Source organism: Ptychodera flava, chromosome 12 (genome assembly GCF_041260155.1).
Source record: "Ptychodera flava strain L36383 chromosome 12, AS_Pfla_20210202, whole genome shotgun sequence".
Lineage (NCBI taxonomy): Eukaryota > Metazoa > Hemichordata > Enteropneusta > Ptychoderidae > Ptychodera > Ptychodera flava.
In genome coordinates this window covers 13,779,209-13,802,900 of record NC_091939.1, presented here as the reverse complement: position 1 = coordinate 13,802,900, position 23,692 = coordinate 13,779,209, and the positions used below count along the sequence as shown (strand labels likewise).

Sequence of the window (23,692 nt, the reverse complement as noted above, 5' to 3'; positions counted from 1 at the left end):
CATGTTCCTGAATGAACACATTGGCGGTGGAAACTTATAGCACCCAGCATTTTCAAGACACACACTCACTTTTAGCTAGCTACTACAGCTGACAACTCCACTGTTGGCCTTGTGTGAACAGACCATTGTTAAGAACATCAGACACGCTGAGTGAAGTCAATTATTTCTCTCTATCAAAGCTAACACATACATATGTGGCAACACATGAAAAACCTCATTACATCTGAGAAGAACAGCAAACTGTCGACACAAACAGTTGCCAGTTGGTACCATTGTGCGTTCTGACTTATAATCCTTTGTAACTGTTTGTGTAGAAATTGTTTATCAAAGTAACTGGATCAACTTTGACTGCATTAGCCAACTCTTTTAGCATATAACAGAGAAAAACTAACAGACTTGGCCCTGAAGCTAAATAGGCCTCTCCATGATAATCATGCAATAGAATAGAAAGTTAAAGTGTAATTAACCTCAGGGACGTACAGATATTCGGACTCTCAAATTTTCACAATACTTTTCTGATCTACCACTTGTGGTGGGCTCATTTTAAAGCTCTTGGAGTAAGAAAAGATTTTACTGTCTTGGTTTATCGAAAATCAAATATTTTATTTTTTTCCAAATAGTAAACATGGAGATGGCGGCCATTTTGGATTTCAAAGACGAAGAGAATAAACCAATATGCCTTCTTCACACAGGACATTTTCAAGAGAGAAAAAAAACCCAAAAAAATCATTTATAGATGCAGGGAGACCTAAACGCCATCAACTGGGAACTGCAAAACAGTGGAAGTGAACTTCACCTATATATGATTCACACTTTGGATTTGGCAAGAAGATTCATTTCTTTAGCCTAATTTCAATTTCTCAACATAAATTTAATTTAATTTTTCATGCATTGCAAAACGTGGTATGAGTTTCAAGCATGTTCTTTGGTTGTGATTTTTCACAGTATCTGTAGATGTTGACAAAATGTGCCTACATGACAATGTTGACTACTTCACGCAGTCTTCATGGTACACTGTGCATTTCTTTAATATCACACTATGGCTGGGCCAACAAGCTCACACAGCTATGTAATTTCAATACAGTGGCAATTTACTGCTTGTACTTGTAGTAGATGGGCTTTCGATAAAGATATTTTTAAGATACTCCTCTTCGTCACAGGTGTTGCTAGCCTCATAGCCACCATGGGGCAAGCTCGCTGAGCAGAGACCAACTACTCAGCACTCCAGCATACTTTGTGCCACGGCGGTGATCAGGGCAGTGACCCCCAACACAAGACGGCTGCCAGCGTGCAGCACACACGGCTGATGCTATCAAACAGTGTAATATATTTTATCCCAAACAAAAATGTATAGATGCTTTTGATTTATATTCATATTTTAAGTTAATTTAGTAGTTTTATAACTTTATTGCTTGCAAATCTTGCTCAAAATAAAAAAACTATTGAGCTGGGCCGTGATGTACGATGATGCAGTCACAAGAATCATGAGATTGCAACGGCAGCGACCATGCCATCATGAATTTTAAGTTTAATCATCCTGTACTGACCCATGCGTATCAGTGCGCCTTTGACGGCTCGCTGCACGACCTATCATCTTGATTGAAAAAAATATGCCAGTAAAAATACGACTCTTTGACAAAAATCCATTCAAAGTTGTACCTTCACTGCTTTACATAACTTTCTCCAAAGCAAACTAACACTAGATCCTCACAAAACCAAGAAAAAACTGCACTGAATTTGCTAAAAAGACTATGGCTTTACCCTGGTGGGTACAATCCTTCAAAACTATGGTGAAAGCTAAGTTGATGGTAGATATTATTCAAAACAGTGACAAGCAGCTGTGAAATATTTTTCTTGGACTGAAAAAAAAAGAGTCCGCAGGGAAATCCAACGCAAGACCTGAATAATCAAGCATCTCATAAAACTTAAACCACGACTTAAGAATGCTTAAAAACCATTGAACAAACTTTGAAGAAATCAATAATAAATATTTCATGAAGGACTCACTGCAGACAATACACTTAATAGATCTCTGGACTGTGACTTGCATTCATGTACTGTATGGTCTAGACTACCAGGGCTATCCTCAACGTGTGAGGATGTGATTATGCCTGCCGTGCAGTGTGCTAGCCACAATTTCTATATTTTACTTGTGAACGGTATCTGCCGTACCTTTACATGTAACAATAAAATGCAACATTGCTTTCTCTTCTGCTACTACCATTCAAAGTGGGTTTCATTGTAAAGTCCCTTGTTATTAATAATTCATATAAAACATAACGGTCTTACTCTCTGACAGATAATCAGCTGATTTCACCCAGTAAAGCAGACCTCTCTTCACAATGTGGCTATCTTTGAAATATTGTTACAGTTGCTCCTCAAGATTACTGCTGACAAAGATCTGCTGCACATTACACATCTGAATATTCGGTATTAAATAATCTTTTTTTTTCAATTGACGCAGTTTCAATTTGCAAATAAATATAAAAATATTTTCGATTTATTGCCCTTTCGAGTAAAATGCAACAGCTGACTCACTCTGTTTTGACCCTGACACTTGGTAAAACTGCAAAACATATTCCTATTCTGAAAAGAGCGCGACTAAACAAGCTCAAGTACAGAGTATTAATCTAACTAGGGGTAGAAGGTACATGTGTCCCACTGCACTTTCATAAATTGCATATTTTTCTTTGTCAAAAATTCACAGGTTTGTAAACACAAAGACTGGGACAGTAACATGTGTAATATTCTTGGAAACACATTCAATAAGGTGTAGCAAATCTTGCTTTTCAGCTGGCCAAAGACACCAATTATATAACCTGGTCTTTTAAAACCATTGTTTAGAAATCCGGCTCATGGCAAAACTATTGTCACCAAGGGATTGTCCAAAACCTGTTTGTCACACCACAAGTGAGAAAAACATCGAAGGACATAAAAAGACATGCCATCCTTGTTTGGATTTTGTCAAAAAAATAAAAATTTTAACATTCAAGGAAAAAATGCAGAACTACAGCAAAATGTGGACAAAGTAGAAGCTATCAATCAGTTTTACCAACCTTTGGTTCAATGTTGTTGTTGTTGTTGAAAGACGTCAATACAACCAGTTTTCTCTTGGTTGCCGGAATGTAATTTATAGTTGTTGTAGTCATGTTTTCCAGTAAGGACTTTCATCTAAAGGACAGGCAATTTTCCATGAAAATGGAAAAAATATCCGACCTGTTTGGCTTATTGATCACAAAAATACCAGGTCCTGGCTAACGGTGACTGCACAGCTCAGCTGGAGGCGTAAATTAATTTTTTCCTCCAGAGCAGTTGGACCACACTGTCGTTTGCTGCCTTGTCACTGTCACTGCCCCTCAGGGCATGAGGTATTGCCACAACAATGTGTAACCCTCCGAGAGACACATGTATCAGACGAAAACAAGATGACGTCCGGAAAAGAAAGTGGGAGTCCCAGAGCGTGCTGGATGTCGCCCAATCAATGAATGGGAGACAGCTGTCTTTTGTTGCCGCTTTGTTGAGGCCTTTTTATGTCTGCTGGGGAAATTATTGCATATTAACTGTAAATCCTATTGTCCGGTGGGGCCATCCAGTCCCTGGGGTCCAATCTCAGCTCTGTCATCCCAGCAAGTAACCTGCATTTGTGAGTTACACTGTTCGCATACTCAACCTTGGTGGTTCATTTGTTACAAGGCGAAATACACGTTACATATGTTCATTTTTCTCACTATGAGGGGGGCTCTATCTCACATTACGTAATGGTCTGATTAGAGAACCTCTGGGAACGCTGTCCACACCACAACCTAGATTAGCAATACCAATACACCTGTTTGCTGTGTGCACTAAAATAAAAAGTCAACATTGGGAAAGCTACCGTATGGTCCACGCAAGAGTGCAAAAAAGTGATCAGAACCGATCACACTACATTGCTTTATTTGTTTAAAGTCAACGGTTTGCCCTATCCCAGCACCTGCCAATAAGAAGTGCGTATATTTGTTCACAACAGTAATTTTGATGGCTGGCATTTCTTTCCAGATGGCCTGATTGTGAAAGGACATAAATTTATAAGCTGATAAAATGTGACATTGATGTTGTTTGCCTACATAAATTTGCAAGCAGGTCACACCTGCAATAATTTTAATCTCATTATCAGAAAGTATGTATGCGACTGAAAATCCACATTTTACAATTATGTTTTATTAAATATACATCACATAATTTTGAAATTGGTTATCTGTAGAATCAAGAAACAGAATTTTTCGCTGCAGAAAAAGGATGCACAATATTTAATAAAAACAATTTTTTTTAAACATTTTTCAAAATTTTTGAAAAGCATCTCGAATTGAAAGTGGCAGCAAAACGTTTCATGAATCTTGTGGATTTTAAATTGACAAAAAACTCAACGGGAGCTAATATATCATAGCTAGAAGTACAGTGATAATACGAGTTTCATTTCTGTCGGGCACTTGTCGTCAATACGTGAATGTCAAATATTTCTGGTCAATTCTCACCTATCCTACAACAAGGTAGATACTTTTCAACTTGAATGCCGTCTAGTCTGCAGTAACATTGCGTTTACAATAAACTGGCATTGCTTGGACTAGACAAAAATAACTGATGAATATTTGGGAGATTAACCAAAATTTACCTTCGGCATATAAAATCAACTCAACAGATGGCCATAATGAATTTTTAAATGAAAACTAACTAAATTTTTCACACATGTAGTGATCATTGATGTGTATCTACTATAATTATGAAATTAATATTGTATGAATCTGCACTGCATGACAGCTTGGTTTACAGTTTAATCTGATAAAATGACTGCTTTATATCATCTGTATGGACATCATGTCCAGCAAGGCAGATACACCCCATTCAGCCCCTCCCACCTCAGTGGGGGGTTATTTTCCCACGAAATCTATTTACAATAGCAGGGAATATAGGATAGGCCCATTTTCTATACACATTGCAAATATTGCATGGTTCAAGATTCACTATGCATGTTTAAGGAACTGTTTGATGTATTTTCTAACACAGGAACTCCCCTGCACCTGTATCAGTCAGGCTAAAATGATTGGAGGTCAGTCAATCACACAAACACATAAACACGCTTACACAACTTCTAATCACTATCACAGGTGTCCATGATCACATGTTTATAATTTTCTCTTCCGTTTTTTATTGTTTGCAGTTGCTCTTTGGTTTCTGAAAGGGTAATATTTTGTTAATGAAACGCCGTGCTTCATCATTAACGCCATGTTTCATCAAAGGCAAGTCAATAATATTAAAGGTAAAATTTACAGATTTTTCTGTCAACGGATGTTATGTACAGGTGACAGAACTCTGATGAGGAAACTTTACATCATTATACCTGAATCCCAGCAGGATTCAACTTCTCTGTTATTTTCTCACTCATCAATCCATGTTTGGGTCCAAGCTCCAAACACACAGAAATGGTATTTACTCAGTGCAGAAGATTCAATGAAGACACTACATCCCTCTCCATCTCCTAGTTGTCCCCCTGTGTACAGGCCCAGCCAGTTCATTCAAAACATTGGAGGAAAGTACATAGTTTTCAAGAATCAATAAGGTTCAAGCACCTTGTAGTCTCCAGCGATGGCTGACTGACCGTTGACAGCAAGAAGAACAGTGAAGTAAACAACACTGAAATGAAGTTAGCTTGACCTGTTCATCTCCAGTGTCCTGTACACAGGTCAACACTCACAATCAACAGCAATGGGTTGGAACTAAACTATGGCAGCCGATGCTTGAATGCAAAAAGTGAAAAGTAAAATAAACTGGTGTCACTACCCTGAGATGATCGATAAATAGAACTGTGAGTACAATAACGGTAAAAAGTGGACAAAAAATCCAGGGTCACTCATGTAATTCTCATTAATACTGTTTTTCAGTGCAGAGTGTAAGAGGGATCAATATCTTCAATACCACTGCAGGGTTCAATGACTGTCTTCAACCTTTCTAATTGCATTAACTTCATGAATGAAGAAAAAAAACCAGTGATTTCATTCACAGATATTTAACTTTGGTGAATACAAGTTAAAAGTAGCTCATTGTAAGGTCACATTGAATCTATCAGAGTGGAGTCTATGCAGTAGGGATGAATGCAACCCAGCAACTTAATCCCAGATTCAGTTGATTTTGCGTAAAAGTCCATTTCATCAAGTTCACATTAATTACATATTTTTACTTGAGTGATTCAAAGTATACGAAATCACATACTTAAACAAATCAAGGTAAACTGTAGTGGAGGAAATGAAATGTGAAAACATCTCCTCAGCAGTCGCCTACAGTTTCTGTCTATACTTTAATTGCTTTAAGTATTTTCAGTGAAATAAAAGTTTGATATGTATTGTTTAAAAATCAGTTTAGAGAATTCACTAAATATCATAGAAATAAAAGTTACATCCACTAAAAACCTTTGACAAAGAGCCCATGAAACATAAAAATGTCCAACTGTAAGACCTCCAGAGGCAACGCTTTGCTAATTTATGAACAATATGCTTTTAAAATAATCAATACTTGTATAATACCATTCAATGACTATTACTGTCACGGGAGCTGCATGCTGGCCTAAAGTCAAACACAAATCCATGAAGCTGCTACAACACTGGAAATTCAGTGTATAATTGTAGACTTGTAAAAGGGCCAGGAATTGTCTTGTCATGAGAAAGATACAGGAAACATAGGAAGGAGAATCCTTGAACTCCATAATATAAATGCTATCTCATCTTCCAACAGTTACTCACATCGGCTTTATCGATACTGTAAGTACAAATCAGTAACCAAGACAACACATCTACAAGATGTAATTTTTCAGTTTGCAAATCTGAAATGTTATCATCAACTGATGCAAAAACAGTCATAACTGAATAAAGCATTACTGTTTTAGTGCAGAGAACAGAAATCACCACCTTATAACATACAGACATAGAAACACATAGACATATCCACAGAAACAGACACATCCACATCCATAGACACACATATAGACAAACACACACACACACACAGAGTGTATTACTCGACTTTAATAGTCCTAATCTGTAATTAACAGCATCCATATTCAAAAACACATGCAGATGCAAATAGCTATACACACACACAGACACACACCAATATCGAATGACTGACATACACATACATATACATATACACATACATATGTACAGCTGTTTTACCTGGCTAAGTCCTAATCTGTAATTGACAGCATCAATGTCAAGATTCTCCAACAGCTCAGCAGTGGCCTGCAGGAACACAAATTTGATACAAAAATGGTCAGGGATGCTATACAACCATTACAAATTATTTCTCAAAGATCTTAAATATCTACACACACCATTCACAGACTAAGGCATCGTTAAATTACCCCAATGCATTCATCTGTAGGGAATTCCAGATATTGATAACGACTGAAATCTGTGTTTATCTACATCACATACCATTCTTTGTTGAAAGACACACCATGATAACACATACACAGACTATCACAAGCATTCCAACACTGCATTAGTCAAAATACTCTGCAAATTGGCCTTCTATAGTATTGACATACATCATGGGAAATTGAATATACAGCAAAGGCAAATGGAGGCAAATGAACCATTATGCAATCTGCAAAATCAGAATGCTAATTCTATTAATGCTTATATTATAAGCATTAACAGAATTAGCATTCTGAAAACTGTTCTTTTTTTAGCACAACAATTTTGCAACGAATTAGTTAGTCCTTGATTTATGCTAATTTCAGATGAGTGCAGGTATTTTGGAATTATTTTAAATTATCCCATAAAAATTTCCAGTTTTGTGAACATTTTGCATTCTACAAGAGATTGATGTTGAAATAGTGTAAAATATAGGTAGAATTTGTGAATTTTGAAAGTTAATATCCAAAGTGCTAAATCCTTGTGATACTCAATTCAGCAATTGCAATCTAATTCAAACTTGAAACAATAACATGAAATCCCAATGAAAATTAATATTTTAACAATTTTAGGGGAATATAATAATACTGCAAAACAATAAAAACATTTACTGAAGATACAGATTCTCACCTATTACGACTGACGCTTGATGGAAATTTAGTACCACCTATAGCTTTGATTGTAAAACAACTTTCTTACTGAGAACGGATTTTCAGAAGTGATCTGTTGCATAATTAAATGTTTGGGAGAAATGAACTGAAACTATCTTTGTATCTTGCTTTCAGATAATCAAACTATCCATGCAAAAAATTCATTAATTTACTCAGGTATTGCATATCAGTGAGCTATAAATGAAATTAATATCTTTCAACTGTTACCAACAGCAGACTAACAACAAAATAGAACTGGCAAAATATTCAAATGAGACGTAAAGTACTTGTCTGTGACATAAGTCTTTCTGTGAATACAATTCCAAAATCTGAATGTGTCTGTGTCTCTACCTGAACATACCATGACAGAATCCTTCAGTACTAGTTTGAAAGATAATTTTGGCATATTTGATAATAAACATGCTTAGTATTGACAGAAATACTATTTTGAATGAACTGTAATTTGCTTCTGTAACATAAAAAGACTGACACAACAATTTTTTCTGTCAGAAGAAAAAATTCCTTTTCCACACTTACCTTTTTCTCATCGAGGACAGGACCGTTGGATTTGACCTCTGCTGGTGCCAAGATTTCAAATCGACGTCGGAATTCAGTAAACAGCATACTATCCGGGTAACCTGTGAGAAAAAGCATAGATCCATTCAGATTTTTGTAATCTGTTGATTCCTCCATTGTAGAATTTACCTCAGGTATCTGGTTTAGCTTTGTATAGTCTTTTCTTTCCTTACTTTTTCACATGTGCGTGCAAACTTCGTCTGAACAGACGGAATTTGCATAATTATGGCTCTTCATTATGTTCAACTGTTTTAACACTCCAGAGTCACTTGATTTTTGCGGTAACTTACAGCTGTTACAGAGCTGTTCATTGAATTATGTCTGTCCTGTGGAGTTACACCAGCATTTAAATACAACGTTGGATTTGAAAATGAAACTACAAGACCTCCATGATGGCTCCATGAAGTGATTTCCAGGTTATTAAACTTGCATTTGAAGAATGTAAGTTTGGGACCCTGTCTGTACCAAGAGCATGCAAGTCATAGTAACCATATTCTTAACTCCCACTCGATGTTCTAGCTAAGAATTCTCTACTAACAACAGGTAGGTTTCAATATACATTTGAATTTGAACCTAAATTGTTGTACAATGTGCAATGCTGGCAAACACTATTTCTTGCAGTTATATATATAATTATGCGTGAAAGCAGCAACAATTTATGGTTAGAATTTTAATCACCAAAAAATATTTAAAAAAAGAGCAATATGCTGTATATATGGAAGGTACAAGAGTAAGGATAAGTGTTGTTATAAGCATGCCATTAAATAATGTATTTGTGCAATTACAAAATAAAAAAATTTGTTTTTTTGTTGCAGAATCATTAGATCCTGTCTTCTTTCAAACTAAGCGACTTTCCTGTTTTCATAACATCTCATATTTTGTTTGGCTTTTGCATGTGTAAATGTGAAAAATTTGAACTAGTGTACCGATATTATCAGGAGCATGAAAAATATATTTTCAAAGTTTGTGCATTTCTGGTATGTTGAAGTCAAATCCACATTCCAATGGAAGACTCACCTTGTCTGTATATCCTGACTGCTTCCAGCATCTCAGTGCCACGGATTTGCGATCTGAGCAGGGGTACATTGAGAATTTCGGCAGCGGTCTTTGGAGCAGAGGGACTCTTTGGATCACTCAGGCCAGCATTGGCCTGTGGCACCAGACAGTGGACAAAATGCAGATGAGTTCGTCTGAGCTGGTCTATTAAGCCATCCTGTCAGGAAAGACAATTAGGAAATGGTTGATATTGGATGACCGAATGGCAGCTATGCTGCATGTATGCAGGATTAAAGTACCAATAAGTGTTGTTAACCCTTTGAGTGCTGTAATTTTTCCCACCAAAATTTTAGTTCAACATTTTACCAATTTTCGTAAATTTCTTGGCAATTGTTTTCATAATTTTTGACCAAATGGACATCTCATTTCATTGGCTACAGTTTTTATCAAAATTTTGGCAAAAATCTGAAAAAAAATTCACTGGGGTTTATTTTGTGAAGGCAGCAAAATTGACTTTGGCACTCAAAGGTTAAATTTTCTATGAGGCCATTACAGTGCATCACTAGTTTGGCTCATGCAAGTTCTGGCTAGATTATGATCCCATCTAGTCAAACTCATTGGATAGTTTAACCTGTTCACTCCAATACCCTGTAAACAGATCAAAACTCACTATTGATAATAATGGGTTAGGGCAAAGAACCATGTTGGTATGTAGTTTAAAAATTCAGAGCAAACACCAGAGGGTTAGAGTGTGTAGTCTTAAAATGTCTTCACCTACCTGGTATTCCCCTGTGACAAAGGAAATAAGGTTTATGGCGAAAGCCTTGACGTGTTTGTCGATGGTAAACAAAGACTACACCATTTAGTTCCAAAACGAACTGAAAAATTGCAAATTTACTGGAAATAAAGAAAAATTTGCATACAAATAAAACTGAAATCATGAGACCTACCACTTGGAATTTAACTTGCAAACACAATGACTTTCTCTTGATACCGGCAGCGCCGCTGGTGTAAGATCTGCGAAGACTGGAAGCTCTCCTCAGAGAGGAACTCCCTTCCATACCGACCACGGATCCTGTCATTATACTTGGCAGAGTGCCTCGCATACTCAGAAATAAACTGCTGATATTACTCCTGGAAGATACAAGACATATGAAAATTGTATGATCCTTTTTGAGAGAAAACTGTTTTGTTTTTTGTAAATCTCTCAGTTGGTAATTTCTGCATAGTTTGAATTGTTTGGCAGACTTTTCACAACTTCTATCTTGCTCAGTGGCTGTCAATGGTCAATCTGTGCATTGAAAACTGTGAACGATCAAGAGACAAAGAATCTAATGTACAGAAGTGAACTAGGCCAATATAAAAATAAAACAAACACTGGCAGAATGTTTTAATTCCTTGCAGTCCAAAATTTTACAAAACCAAATACTTACACCTAAAATCTCAACAGATGCAACATACCAGATCAAGCATACTGTCATCTTTTTTGGTTGATTTAGTTTGTCCATTTTTTGTGAAATCTCTGGGCTTACAGAGAAATGGAACTTACTTGCTGGAATCTTGAAGGACCGTAGCTGCTACTCTGCTGACAGGGTTTTCCCTGGACAGACTTAGCCATCCGGTGGCATTGTATTCTATGGGATGAGTGCCTTGGAAGTGGTTCAGCACAAAGCAGTTTTTGTTGGCACTCATACTCACCAATCCATCCCCTGTTATAAGAAATCACGATGTTAATTTAGAAATATTTCTCTCATGTCTGAAGACGTTAAATCTTTGTACCACTGTTCAAGAATTGCTTAAAGTCACATGACAAGGAAAGTAACTGCCATGCATAACAAACGACCCATCAGCTGCAGTAAGTATGACATTTTCCAATATGCTGTTTTCTGTAACAGAAAACCCTGTCACAGATGGTTGAGCCAAAATACAGACAATATTCTGCCGATTTATAAATTCAAAACTACAGAATATGATTTTCGGAACTGTTGAGCCATCTGATGTTACTTCACTTGCAAATTATTTTCTTGACTCTGTCAAAGGTCTATGACCCAGAGTAACCTTTGAACTCACTTTTCTCTGCATCTGCTCCATAATGAATGAAAAATCTCTCCATAAAGCTTTCATCATTTGCTCCGGGGAATATTGATTCTTCATCCAGTAGCCAGAGCAACCCTTTCTTTTCCACATGCTTGGAGTCCAACCCGGCTCTTATCTGCAATTATCAGACATTTTCTTTTGTCAGACCATAGAAATATTTTTTCGATACACAAGATTTCATACTGTCTGTTTCATTGAAGCTTCTTATTGTGTGGTACACTATATCCAGTATGAGGAAGAAAATGGCAAACAGACTTGTCGAACGACATCCAGCCAGACAGAGTGATACACACCACAGGCTACCCAGACAGTATTAATAAGCTTATTATTGAGTTTTTCTCACTGTTTTCTCTATCAGTTCCTCTCCTTTTCTTCATCACAGTCCCTCTATGGATATAGGGACTGTGTCTTCATGCTCTGACTGATCGGAGTAAATAAAATAAACGGTTATATAATCTAACCTAGCCTCTTAACCCTTTATTCATTTTACACCCCATTACAAGGACGTTTATCTCTCATATACACATCTTGTAATTAATTAGTCAACACAACTAATTATGCTAATCCGTGGACTTATCAGGGATTTTACGGGTTGGTCAACATCGCGAAAGATAGGAAAGGTTACTAAAACGGGAAGGTAAGAAGCTCTCCTGAAATGTTTTCAGAAATTACTAAATGCTGCCATTCGTGACCATTAATCCAAACTTTACTGCAGCCAGTGTATTTCGATGGCCAAGGGGAGCCAGCTACTCTAATTTCAAACGTGTATATGGTCGCGAACAGTGCAAACCCTACCAGTGCCTTGCGTGCAGTTCATGGCATGAGGACGTCCGTAAAGCAGGAAGTCGGAAGTTGAAACCTTTGACCTTTACGTTGTTTATAAGTGGGCAAACTTGTAAACATATTTCCCAGGGACAAGTCTGATTTTGACTGGGGTCAAAGTTCGTGTGGTTAAGAGTTGTTCTCGCAATCGGTTGGTGTTGCTAAGGTTTTGTCAGTCATTTAGTTTAGCTGTGCGTTCTCGATAATTTTGCTGTATTCTTTCTCGAAACATGGGAAATTCGTTTAAGTTTTAAGAAACATTAATTTCTCTATGACAGGAATGTTCTAGCTTGTTGTATCCTCGAATTAAATCGGCCGATTTTCTTTGATATAGTTATTTATGTGGTTTGGAGAAATCTTTAGGGCGGCGTCAGATAACAAGTGGAATGAGACAACATTTCTTTAAAAGAAATCATATAGCAAGTACTTCTTAAGCTGGTGCAAACTACGAAATATTATGATATCAAAGGTGTTAGCAATGATAGATTACAAGGTTTCCTGTCTAAATTCGCTAAAATCATCAAGAATATATAAAAAATACTGCACGTAATAGCGCTGATCGCAAATGACGTCACTGTTCTCTCTCATTAATATGCATAAATAAACATTTGTCCGCATTTTCCGCATAAACGACAAAAAAAAAACTGCGAATGTTAGAATGGCTATTTAGCGTCACACTTATTAGTATGAATTGATGACTGAGACTACAAGCTGCAACATCAGCCGCGCATACAACGACAAAGTTTGTCCGAATTTCAGCATATGTGTCCGAAAGTCGCGCGCGTGCAGCTATATTTAGTAACAAATCCGAATCGCGATCAACGCTATTATGACTTGTATGTGTAGAGGTGGTGTTTGCCGCTCACGAACGTCAGTTCTACACGTACACGAAGTCTGGTTATCACGTGACAAAGACACTTCCCGAACTGATGATGGAACGTAATACGTGCAACTAAACTTCTCTATAACGATATGTTACCGGCAGACATGGAGGTAATAGCGAGTGAATAGAAATGACGGTGACTGGTTTAAAAAATTCAAAGTGCTGGCAAAAATTCTCACTTGCTTCTTAACGTAGTGGCCGACATCATCGGTGATGTCAGTTTGTGTTCAGAAGTTGCGAGGTCACCGCTGACGTGACTTTAGTGACGGGCTGCCCTGAGCCTTGCCCATCGCTTGTACGCTAGAAAAAAGAACGGTCTGCAAGTAGTCATGTCGGAAAAAAAGCTGGAAAAACGGCGATAGTTTGGTAATTTTTGAGCGGATTTCTGATCGTGGTAGGCCCCTAATAACCAAGCTGTTGATGCGTGTTGGCAATTGCAATTTGGGTGGAAACGTTTCAAAATATCGACGAACAAAGTTGCGACAAGCGTGCTGTCGGGCAGAACATGGACGTTCCCATGGCAGTGGTGCAAAAACGTAAAAGTCAAAACAAGCCGTAAAGGCAGAAATCCCGTCCGAAAATCCACAGCTAGCCTAACAGTACAAAAGAAGTTTTATAGCCCGTCCGCCGCTTCTTTCGGGTAGTGTACACGAACAGCATAAGGCGCCATTGAAAATCGATGAATTCCTTAGACTAGTAGCGACCATAGAGCTGGGAACTAGCTCCATGTAGCGACCAACTCTCTTTTATTAGGCGAAAAAAGTAACGCCGTACAGTCATTCTAGTCATGAGCTTGGTTGCTACCGTATATCAGAAAACAACCGACTTTGACGTCAAAGGCCTGTTGCTGGTACGTAGTTTGAGACAGAAAATAACGATATGTTACCGGCAGACATGGATTTAATAGCGAGTGCAGAGAAATGACGGTGACTGGTTTAAATTCACAGTGCTGGCAAAAATTCTCCAGTGCGTGCTGCTGCTAATGTGTCACCATTGTGCCTTGAATCACGACACGGTTTGTAAATTATACTTGGTATATACACTCCAAGAAAACGACGTTGACAACGTGAAACATACATCTATATAATTTTGTTGAAAAGCTCATAAAATGGCCACTCCGGCGATCTTTTTCTGCTTGGTCGGTCGATACTTTCTGGGTGGCATTTGTTACGTGGAGCAGGGCCATGTCTGCTTGGCTATGTGTGAATTTGGCGCTTGGCAACGAAAAGCATGCGCGTTTTCAGCGTTCCTTTCGATCCAACTTCCCGTTTATTTTTGAATAATGAGCAGTGTTTGTTTGAGCATATCATGAATATATAAGCGTCCACTAGGTTTACGGACGTCCTCGGGACACGTTTCCCAAGATCTTCATACCTTCTCCTTTTTCATTTACATCTCTATCTTTGCAATGTTGACCAACTCTTGATAAGTCCACGGATTAGCATAATTAGTTGTGTTGACTAATTAATTACAAGATGTGTATATGAGAGATAAACGTCCTTGTAATGGGTGTAAAATGAATAAAGGGTTTATAAGAGGCTAGGTTAGATTATATAACCGTTTATTTTATTTACTCCGATCATTCAGAGCATGAAGACACAGTCCCTATATCCATAGAGGGACTGTGATGAAGAAAAGGAGAGGAACTGATAGAGAAAACAGTGAGAAAAACTCAATGACAAGCTTCTTTTATTCTGTCTGGGTAGCCTGTGTACACACTGAGATTGGACATGTTCAATCATCCATTAATTTCACACTGGGAAACAAAATGGCTTGCCACTTTACATACAGTTGCTAAGAGCTGCAAAGGCTGGCATTGCACACCTAATACAGAGTCTGAGAAAAGCAGACTTACTATGGCTTGTTGCGAAACCTTGTCAATCAGATTGACCATAGGCCCTGGAGATGACACCACTGTGTCAAAATCACAGTCTATGTTCTCCTGTGAATGGGAAGAGAACAGTAAAATCAACCAACCAATCACAGGTGGACACTCATTGACAGATATAAATTTGTCAATCAAATTCATATTCTTATAGAGTTATGGTTGGAAATTATAGAATTGAAAAATTTTTCATTTTTGTTTATTTATTTGCGTACATGTATTTATTTATCTATTTTGTTTCTTTTATAAAAATAGAACAATCAAGCTCATTGCGGTTTGCTTTAAAAAATCAACAATATTTTAAAATTTGTCTATTGAAAATTGACATGTCGGTCGCTTTCTGTTAAAACACTCACCTGGGCATATTTGTCCTGCTGGGATGTGAAAACTGTCTCATGGAAAAGAAGCTGTAGCCTCTCCTGGGCATAGTTGTCACACAAATCCTGGAAACTGGCACCGCCCTGTCTGCCAATCGAAGGATCTTGAAATCCGGGCATATCCAGGATGAACAAAGAAGACATTATCCGATAGTTACCTGTCAAGGCCCTGTGTAAAGAGTGTATTGAAATAAATATTCTGCATGGTTTTAGTGATAAGATATTGTTAAACAGTACTATTTGGGTTGGTCAGAACTACACATTTATATTTTATTTTCAGATTTTAACTTTCATTTGGATTTTTTTCCCGCCATTGATCATACCTCCACTATCAGGAAGATCCTTCATAGTAACATCATAAATGTACCTTATGGTACATGTATACAGACCCATCAGCCCACATTTGTGAGGTTGTGTACGACAGTTACAAACTGGATATTGATTTACCCAGTAGACACATACCCTACTTCTGTCCCTAACTGTAGCATGAGTTTGAAGATGGGAAATGTCCAGAGGATGGTGGTAACAGTCCTAATACCACTGTGTCAGATATAAGAAATTATATCATCTTTAACAGATTTTGTCAAAGGGTACGGTTGTGTGTTCCTTTGACAGCTGTTTGGCATATTTCAAGAGCCAACTAAAGTATGAATTCTAAAATTTGCACAAAATTGGTAAAATATGCACCACTACTGCATCAATTTTACCCTTGAATACTAAGAAATTTTTCCCATTTTTTTGCCTGTGATCTACTTTCTGTTGCCACTCACCGATTAACGAGGCCGACGACTGCACTGACAACTTCACTATAAAGTCCCATCACCATTCCTTCCAAGGCTTCCATGGCATTGAGTGATTGGTCACCCTTCTCCGACGGCGACCCCGTCCTGAATGGTGCCCTGGTAGGTGTGCTGGTCAGACTGGATGGGTGGAATATCGCCCTTGCCAGCTCTTCCTGACTGGTGCCCAGTAAAGTGGCTGCTTTCTGAGCTTCAGATGGGTTTCCAAACTGAGCTTTGGCGCTACCACCACCTGAAAGGCACACATGATCAAACTTTAATCGACAAGAATAATTACTTTCAATGCACAATAGGATGACAAGTCAAAAACATAAAATGCGCTGCCAGTTTCTATGAACCACATCAGAACATGCAACAAATGTGAATTCTCTATCTTAGTAGAAATTTTGAATATCTCAACCTAAGAAAACAAAGCAGAAATTTTATTGCAAGAGAATTCTTTACTTGCACATCAGCTGGTTTATTTGTTTGTTGTTACTTACCTTTAGTAGCACCAGCAGCACCAAGGTGTATGATGGCTGCCAATACGGCCCACAATGCACGGCATTCCTCATCTCTGATTCCCAACACTTTACAGGCACTGAGAAGCAATGCCCAATCAGACGAGTGCTTCTGTTTTGTTTCAGGCTGAGGGAAGGAAATAGATTTTTTCATAAGAATCAAAATATTAGTTGTTTCTAAGTTCAACACATTTAAAGAGAAGTGAATTTCTTTTTTATTTGGCAGCATTAAACTAGTATAAAATAATAAGAGTGCAGACACAGATTGAAAGATTCTGGACGGTTAGCCATTTCACCACCGAACTCTGACAAAACCCCATTTTAAACTCAAAGATTAAATCAGATTTGTCATACTTACTGATAATCTTGGTTTGAGGAATAAATTTGCATCTGACAAGTTGTTGAGATAGAGTTCATTCCTGCAATAAAGATTGAAGTAATTTTAAATCAGAGCCGGCTTCAAACTTACATTAAAGAAAAACAGAACAAAAGGGCAACAAAAAAATATGGAAACTACTCTGTTTGACACGCTCTTGCAGATCTAAGTTTTGCCATTAGCAGAAGTTCTCCTTGCTTCTGCATATTGCTAACACATATACTAGAAATGTGATCCTTTAGTCTTTAGCTTTCATAGCTTTGAACATTTCTCACCTTAGTGGCTGGTCTGCGCCTGCCAGTAAATCGTAGAAAATATTAAAGTTTGGTTCTCCTGGAGGACGTTTCACAACTCTCAATTTGTCCAGCAGTAGAATCTGTGAAATTAAAAGTGCCAGATTTTAATACGAATATAATGGAGTCATAGTAAGTGCTGAAATTTGATTCAGGTGAAATTATAGCACCTTGATCTAGCCCAGATCCAATCTCGGAACATCCTTGTACAATCTTAAGATTCTAAATTCTTCTAAAATGCGCTTGCAATGAAATAATTAAATGTCAGGTTTTTTTGAAAGCTTGGCTTTTCTGCCTTTGCATACAGCGCCACCAACTTGTGACATTGCTTCCAAGACAAAGTGAACCACAGAGGGCGTATTTTGTCCTCGACTATGAATCAACTCACCTGCACGGACATTGAAGCTACCTGCCCTGCGTGGTCAAAGTCAAGTGAGTAAAGCTGTGTGCACCTGGTTGCACTGACATTCTGAATAGTCTTGCTCTGTCCAAAGGCTTGAATCAGAACATTGATGGAGTTGATTTTGTCAGCTGTTGAAGAAATAACCACAATATTTCTGTTAAAGGGGCAGTACATGTAACTTTTGATATAGCATTTTCAAAGTTTCTATAACAAATTACATTTTGTCATTCTTCTTCCTATTCAAATACTGAGTATTAACCTCACCAATGAAATGCATTGTGTAAGGCATGTGATGTTATTGTTGAGAACCGAAATCTCATAGAAAACAAAAAATATAATTAAACATCAACACACAGCTTGTGATTACAAGTTAAACGCCCTCATTCCAACATGACTTTTGGGAGTAGAACAAAAAGTGTCTTTTTCATCCAGATAAACAAAAATACTGTAAAATACATCAACATTCCTGCTACTGCAGCTTTACAAAACTCCAATACCACATCATCTATGAATCCATGAATAAAATTGCAAATTCATTGTTGTTGGTACTGCCATAATATCAGGTGATCTGCTCCTTCAAAATTGACACTTCTCTCTTTGCTTTTTTTCTGTTGAAGTCTCCATCAAAAACAGCAAATTTGGCCCATGCTTATTCACAACATGGTTACCAACGATATAAATTTGTTTTTCCCAACGGCAAGAAATTTTATTTTTGAAAAAGATAAATTTATTTCAACATGGTTGCAAATAAAACAAATCTACATAACTGTGAATGCATTAAAATTACACTGCAACGACAAGAAAATTTGCGCATCTCAATTACAAAGCGCCCTCTACTGTCAGTATGACTTAAACTTTCCTTTATTGAAAACTGTATAGTGAAGGTAGGTCATGCCTCGGGGCAGCACAGTATGTTATTACATCTCACCTGTTATCTTAGCATTGGCAGAGCCGGCCACATGCGCTAAGTAATTCAACACGTGTCTGATGTTTGTAGTCTTTCCGCTTCCACTGGGTCCCATCACCACCACTGAATGATCGGTTCTTGTTGACAGCATTCCCCGGTAGGCAGTCTGAGCTATGGCATAGATGTGGGGCGGCATGTCCTCCTGCTTGCAGCCTTTGAACATGTTCATCACCTAGTTGTCGGCAAATCAGAAGAAATACAGTTTTGATCTTTAAGAACTGACAATTCTTCCTTTATCATTTCAGACAAATTTTTCACCTTGGTCCATGAAAGTCTCTCAAGATTGTTTTGTCAGTGTCTTTGAGATATTACTTAGCTTACCTTCAAAATAACCTACAGATCTCGACTGAAGTAACAGGTGATACTGAAAATCTTTGTTTTTGAAAGTGTTACAAAGAAGTTCAAGGATAATTCCCTTGGACTCATGGAAATTATTAATATTGTGCCTGCATATTGCTTAACTTTGACTGACTAAAAGGAGATACAGTTCTTGACTTTTACTCAATAATGAAATAAAGGTAGCTCCATTTATTATTGAAATCAATTTATCACATTATATCGTTATTTCAGCATCCGATACCTATACTCCTTTCAAGCACATATTCAGTTGTCGCTGGTCAGACGAAAACAGTCATTCTTGCCTCCACAATCACAGTTGCATGCTGACACTGTACTGTAGCCACATCTAGGCAATTGCAGAGTTCAAAATGCAGTGATTTGTAACAAACACACTACAAAAACCCACAAACAGATTACTTTGTTGACAGTGGAAACACTGAGGTTGTAAATCAATGAGTTACAATTTGTTTCTCAAGCCGCCATAAAACAGTGACTTCCGGCAGAATAAAATATTTTCAATATATTGCAGCATACAGGTTGTTTGAGTGGCAGGAGATATGGATTATTTTATTGAATTTTTGTCCTTGAAGTTGTCCCTGTACAAGTTTGAAAGTTTACAGTCCTAAGATAAGATTTATGGAGCTGAGGATCTCTGTATTAACATGTATCTGATATCTATGAGGCAATCCATACACTGGCAATAAAAACTGTCTGGGTGTTATCAAAACTATTTGACATACACCGAGCAAAAATTTAACTGGACTTCAGTCTGTTTTATTAGGTAGTAAGGTGACACTGTCTGCAGTGGACAATGCCTGTGTATCATACCTTCTCAGCATATATTGACAGTTGGCTCATGGGGTTGATTATCAGTAGACTTGCCCCGGCGTATGTGTGGATGAGGTTGCTGCCATAACGCTGTCGTAGCGTGTGCAGCACGCCCGATTCGTTGAGGTAGCGTAGAGTTGCGATGTCTTCCACTCTGTCGAAATGTGGTGGGTTGGCCTGCATTTGTGAAACGTAAAAGCAACAGTGAGCATTGATTCTCTTGGTACTTGTTACAGTATTCACAGTTCAAACATTTGAGAAATTCCTGAGAAAATTGCTGGTTTTGGATGGGCGTTGATCAATTCTACTGAGCTATTGATGTGCAAATTGTCACATGGTCTGATCAAAATTAACTCGACCACTGAACACAATGAAAACGTAAAGAAATTTGATGAACTGCAATTCCAAAAGATGAAATATTAATGATGACAGTTGAAATACAAAAAAGAAAGACAGCCCCCCCTTAGCTTCATCATAATTAACTGTTGGAAATGAAACCACTCAATGGAAGGTGAAAAGTGCATCTGGTGATCACGGGTAAAAATGACATTTGGCAAGTTGAAGTTAACCCTTTGAGTGCTGTAATTGTTCCCACCAAAATTTTAGTGCAATATTTTTACCAATTTTTATGAATTTTTCTGTAATTTTTTGATAATTTTGGACCAAGTGGACATCACATTTCATTGGGTACAGTGTGTTATCAAAATTTTGACAAAACTCTGAAAAAAATTGACTGGAGTACATTTCCTAAAGGCAACAAAAATTGACTTTGGCGTTCAAAGGGATAATGATGAAATACCGGCAACTTCACAGCCAATAAAATTCAAATATAATCCTGACCCTAGCTCTAGTTGTCACCGATATGAATTTTCAACTGATCTATCTGTAGCCACCTGTACGTCTCATCAATAAATTGGAACGCTCAACACCATCAAACACACAAAAATGTCTGTGAGATTACCTGTGTTAAAATGGTTTGAATTCTTAGACAGTGACAACATGGTAAATATTGTCTCTGGAATATTCCAAAATTCAGCGGTGTTTCAATCTTTCTTTCCCTTTTGCCATGTACATACATGTAGGTACATCCACATAATTGAAAACTAATAGGAACTTAGGGTCAAGGGGTCAGTAGCTATTGCTCTTGGTGATTTTTTCACGATTTTGTTTTGTGTGTCAACATACTCCCAAAAGCACGCTGAATTCATGAATCACCCACTATTCAGCTTGTCAACACCGCACGTACACGTGTCAAGTGCATTGTAATTGTTTATCTTTGAATTCTAGTCCGGACCAGAATTTGCTTGTCAACAATAACGATGCAGTTTAGACATGTACAGGATGAGTTGACAAGCTGAATACTGTGTACATGAAACTGTAGTTGACATACAACACAAAAATAGCGGGGAAAAATCACCAGAAATTACAGCTACTTGCTCTTCAAAATTCAAACAGCAACTTTCTATCTTATTTATTTGCATACATATTGTCCTCAGACATATCATGTCACATGGCGCCTGTATCACACTGACAGCCAAGAAGTAACAACATACATTATGATCTTTTAAACAACAGCACCAGGGTCCCAACCTTTGACTCTTAATGGCAATATGATGTACATGATGGATATACACATATATAATGCACATTGTCTATATGCATGGATAAAACACATGGTCGTCTGGCAGGCTGCAAAGCCATAGAGTGGATATTTTGTTTTGCGTGTTTTCTCCAACACGAAACACTTTCTCAAAATCAATCTTGGACTCATTGATTAGGCGAAAAAAAATTGTAGGTTTTTTCCAATCTCAAATCTCCTACAGAAATGATTTTGTATTGTTTTTTGTAATTTTTTTTAAATTTATTTTGAGGTCACAAGGTTCAACTGTTGGCATGAATACGACAGAATAGCAATGTTTGCACCAGGCAGTAATTCTGACACACTTCAAAAACTGTGCAGCACATACATGAAGGTTTTACAGACATTCCATCTTACATTTACTCCCCTGTGTAGCATACAGTTATTGTTTACATTTAATTGTGTCAATCGAACATGGCCAAAAAGCTTGGTGCGACTAGTCTACATCGGTGCACATCAATGAGGATAAGAAACAAAATCTTGTCTTTTCTTCACCTTATTCTCAATACGGGTGTCAAATAAACTCTCCATGTACCATACACTGGCTGGGATATGCATTTTGTAAAGGCACCTGTTGCATATATGTCAATATCTCATCTGTTCAGTCTGGAAGTAAGGCTAAGTTGTGTTTTTGTTGACCATTATTTCCCACAGGTTATCGTAATGTTGCTTGGATAGTCGTTCGAGGCGGGCGGCCGCAGGTCGCCGTTTACTTGTTCCAAGTAAACGGCGACCTCCGGCCGCCCGCCTCGAACGACTATCAAAGCAACATTACAATAACATGTGTTATTACCAGCATGTTTTAAAAATCTCACTATGTAGCTCACTTGGTGAATGATGCAAATTGACCAATTCACATGTCATCCTGGGACTTTGATTGGATGATAATATTTTGAAAGTTACAACTACTTGATCAGCTGGCCAATCAGGGGTGCTGTTTGATAAGACCTTCAAAGCAGGAACTTGAAAAATAATACAGTAAGTCAGGAAAGCACAAACCAACCTTTTCCACATCCTCCTCGTCCACTTCCAGGATTTCCTCTCCAGAGCCATGTTCCAGCTTCACTTTGACTTTGCCCTCCGGTAGCTTGGGATCATTCAATAGCTTGGCGGCTGCAAATCCACCTTTGTGGACTAGCCAGACTTTCTCAGCCTTCAACCAGGCTCTCTCCGAAGCCAACTGATCTTCTGTCTTTGCCTGCAGGGATAAAAACAAGAAAAGAAACATGCTTGAAAAATATCCGTGAATTCTTGCAAGAAACTCTCAAATTCCACAATGAGATGATTCCCAGTACTTTGTGTAGCTTGTACTGGCTATCTTTTGTTGAAGACATTAATTGTTGAAGAAACTGGAAGATGTTCTGTTTACAACTTATCATGGCATGGCAAGTCACAAAGTGGTAGGAAATTTGGTACAGACTTAAATGGCTGCATGATGATTGAGGTGCACAATTTATTAGTATGAAATCTTTTCTTGTCTACAGTGCAGAAAACATTGTTCTGATAACATAACATACACTGAATGGTAGAAAACTAAGAGTGGAATTCACATGATCTAACCCAGGCTGACAACATAAAATGGTCAAGCACTGAATTTGACACTCTCAAACGGTCAAGCATAAACTACGACACGTTCAGTTTTTTATTCCCAGCATGGCTGTCAAGTCCCTTGCATATACCAAGTCAGGCATGTAAAACGTGCCATCATGGGACTGCAAAACTACAAAAGCAGACTTGGTGTTTCCCCATTGAGGAGGGTTCCCTTGGACCATGGAGTAACAGGCCATTCATGACGGCCTGTTGTGGCAACAAAGGC

General features: G+C 37.8%; 1 protein-coding gene across 5 annotated transcripts in view; it reads right to left on the bottom strand.

Moving 5' to 3' along the window:
• The window catches only part of LOC139145132 (unconventional myosin-XVIIIa-like), a 107,952-nt gene that overhangs the window by 35,078 nt on the left and 49,182 nt on the right, over window positions 1–23,692 (bottom strand). For all 5 annotated transcript variants that reach the window (XM_070716097.1, XM_070716098.1, XM_070716099.1 and 2 more), the window contains exons 2-17: window positions 22,880–23,074; window positions 20,238–20,414; window positions 19,032–19,242; window positions 18,089–18,231; window positions 17,683–17,783; window positions 17,390–17,450; window positions 17,014–17,158; window positions 16,502–16,763; window positions 15,711–15,900; window positions 15,325–15,411; window positions 11,738–11,879; window positions 11,217–11,376; window positions 10,618–10,801; window positions 9,689–9,884; window positions 8,633–8,733; window positions 7,203–7,268 (exon numbers count right to left, since the gene is read on the bottom strand). In XM_070716097.1, the coding sequence (XP_070572198.1) occupies window positions 7,203–7,268; window positions 8,633–8,733; window positions 9,689–9,884; window positions 10,618–10,801; window positions 11,217–11,376; window positions 11,738–11,879; window positions 15,325–15,411; window positions 15,711–15,900; window positions 16,502–16,763; window positions 17,014–17,158; window positions 17,390–17,450; window positions 17,683–17,783; window positions 18,089–18,231; window positions 19,032–19,242; window positions 20,238–20,414; window positions 22,880–23,074 (2,421 nt within the window). The remainder of the gene's footprint in view (window positions 1–7,202; window positions 7,269–8,632; window positions 8,734–9,688; window positions 9,885–10,617; window positions 10,802–11,216; window positions 11,377–11,737; window positions 11,880–15,324; window positions 15,412–15,710; window positions 15,901–16,501; window positions 16,764–17,013; window positions 17,159–17,389; window positions 17,451–17,682; window positions 17,784–18,088; window positions 18,232–19,031; window positions 19,243–20,237; window positions 20,415–22,879; window positions 23,075–23,692) is intronic.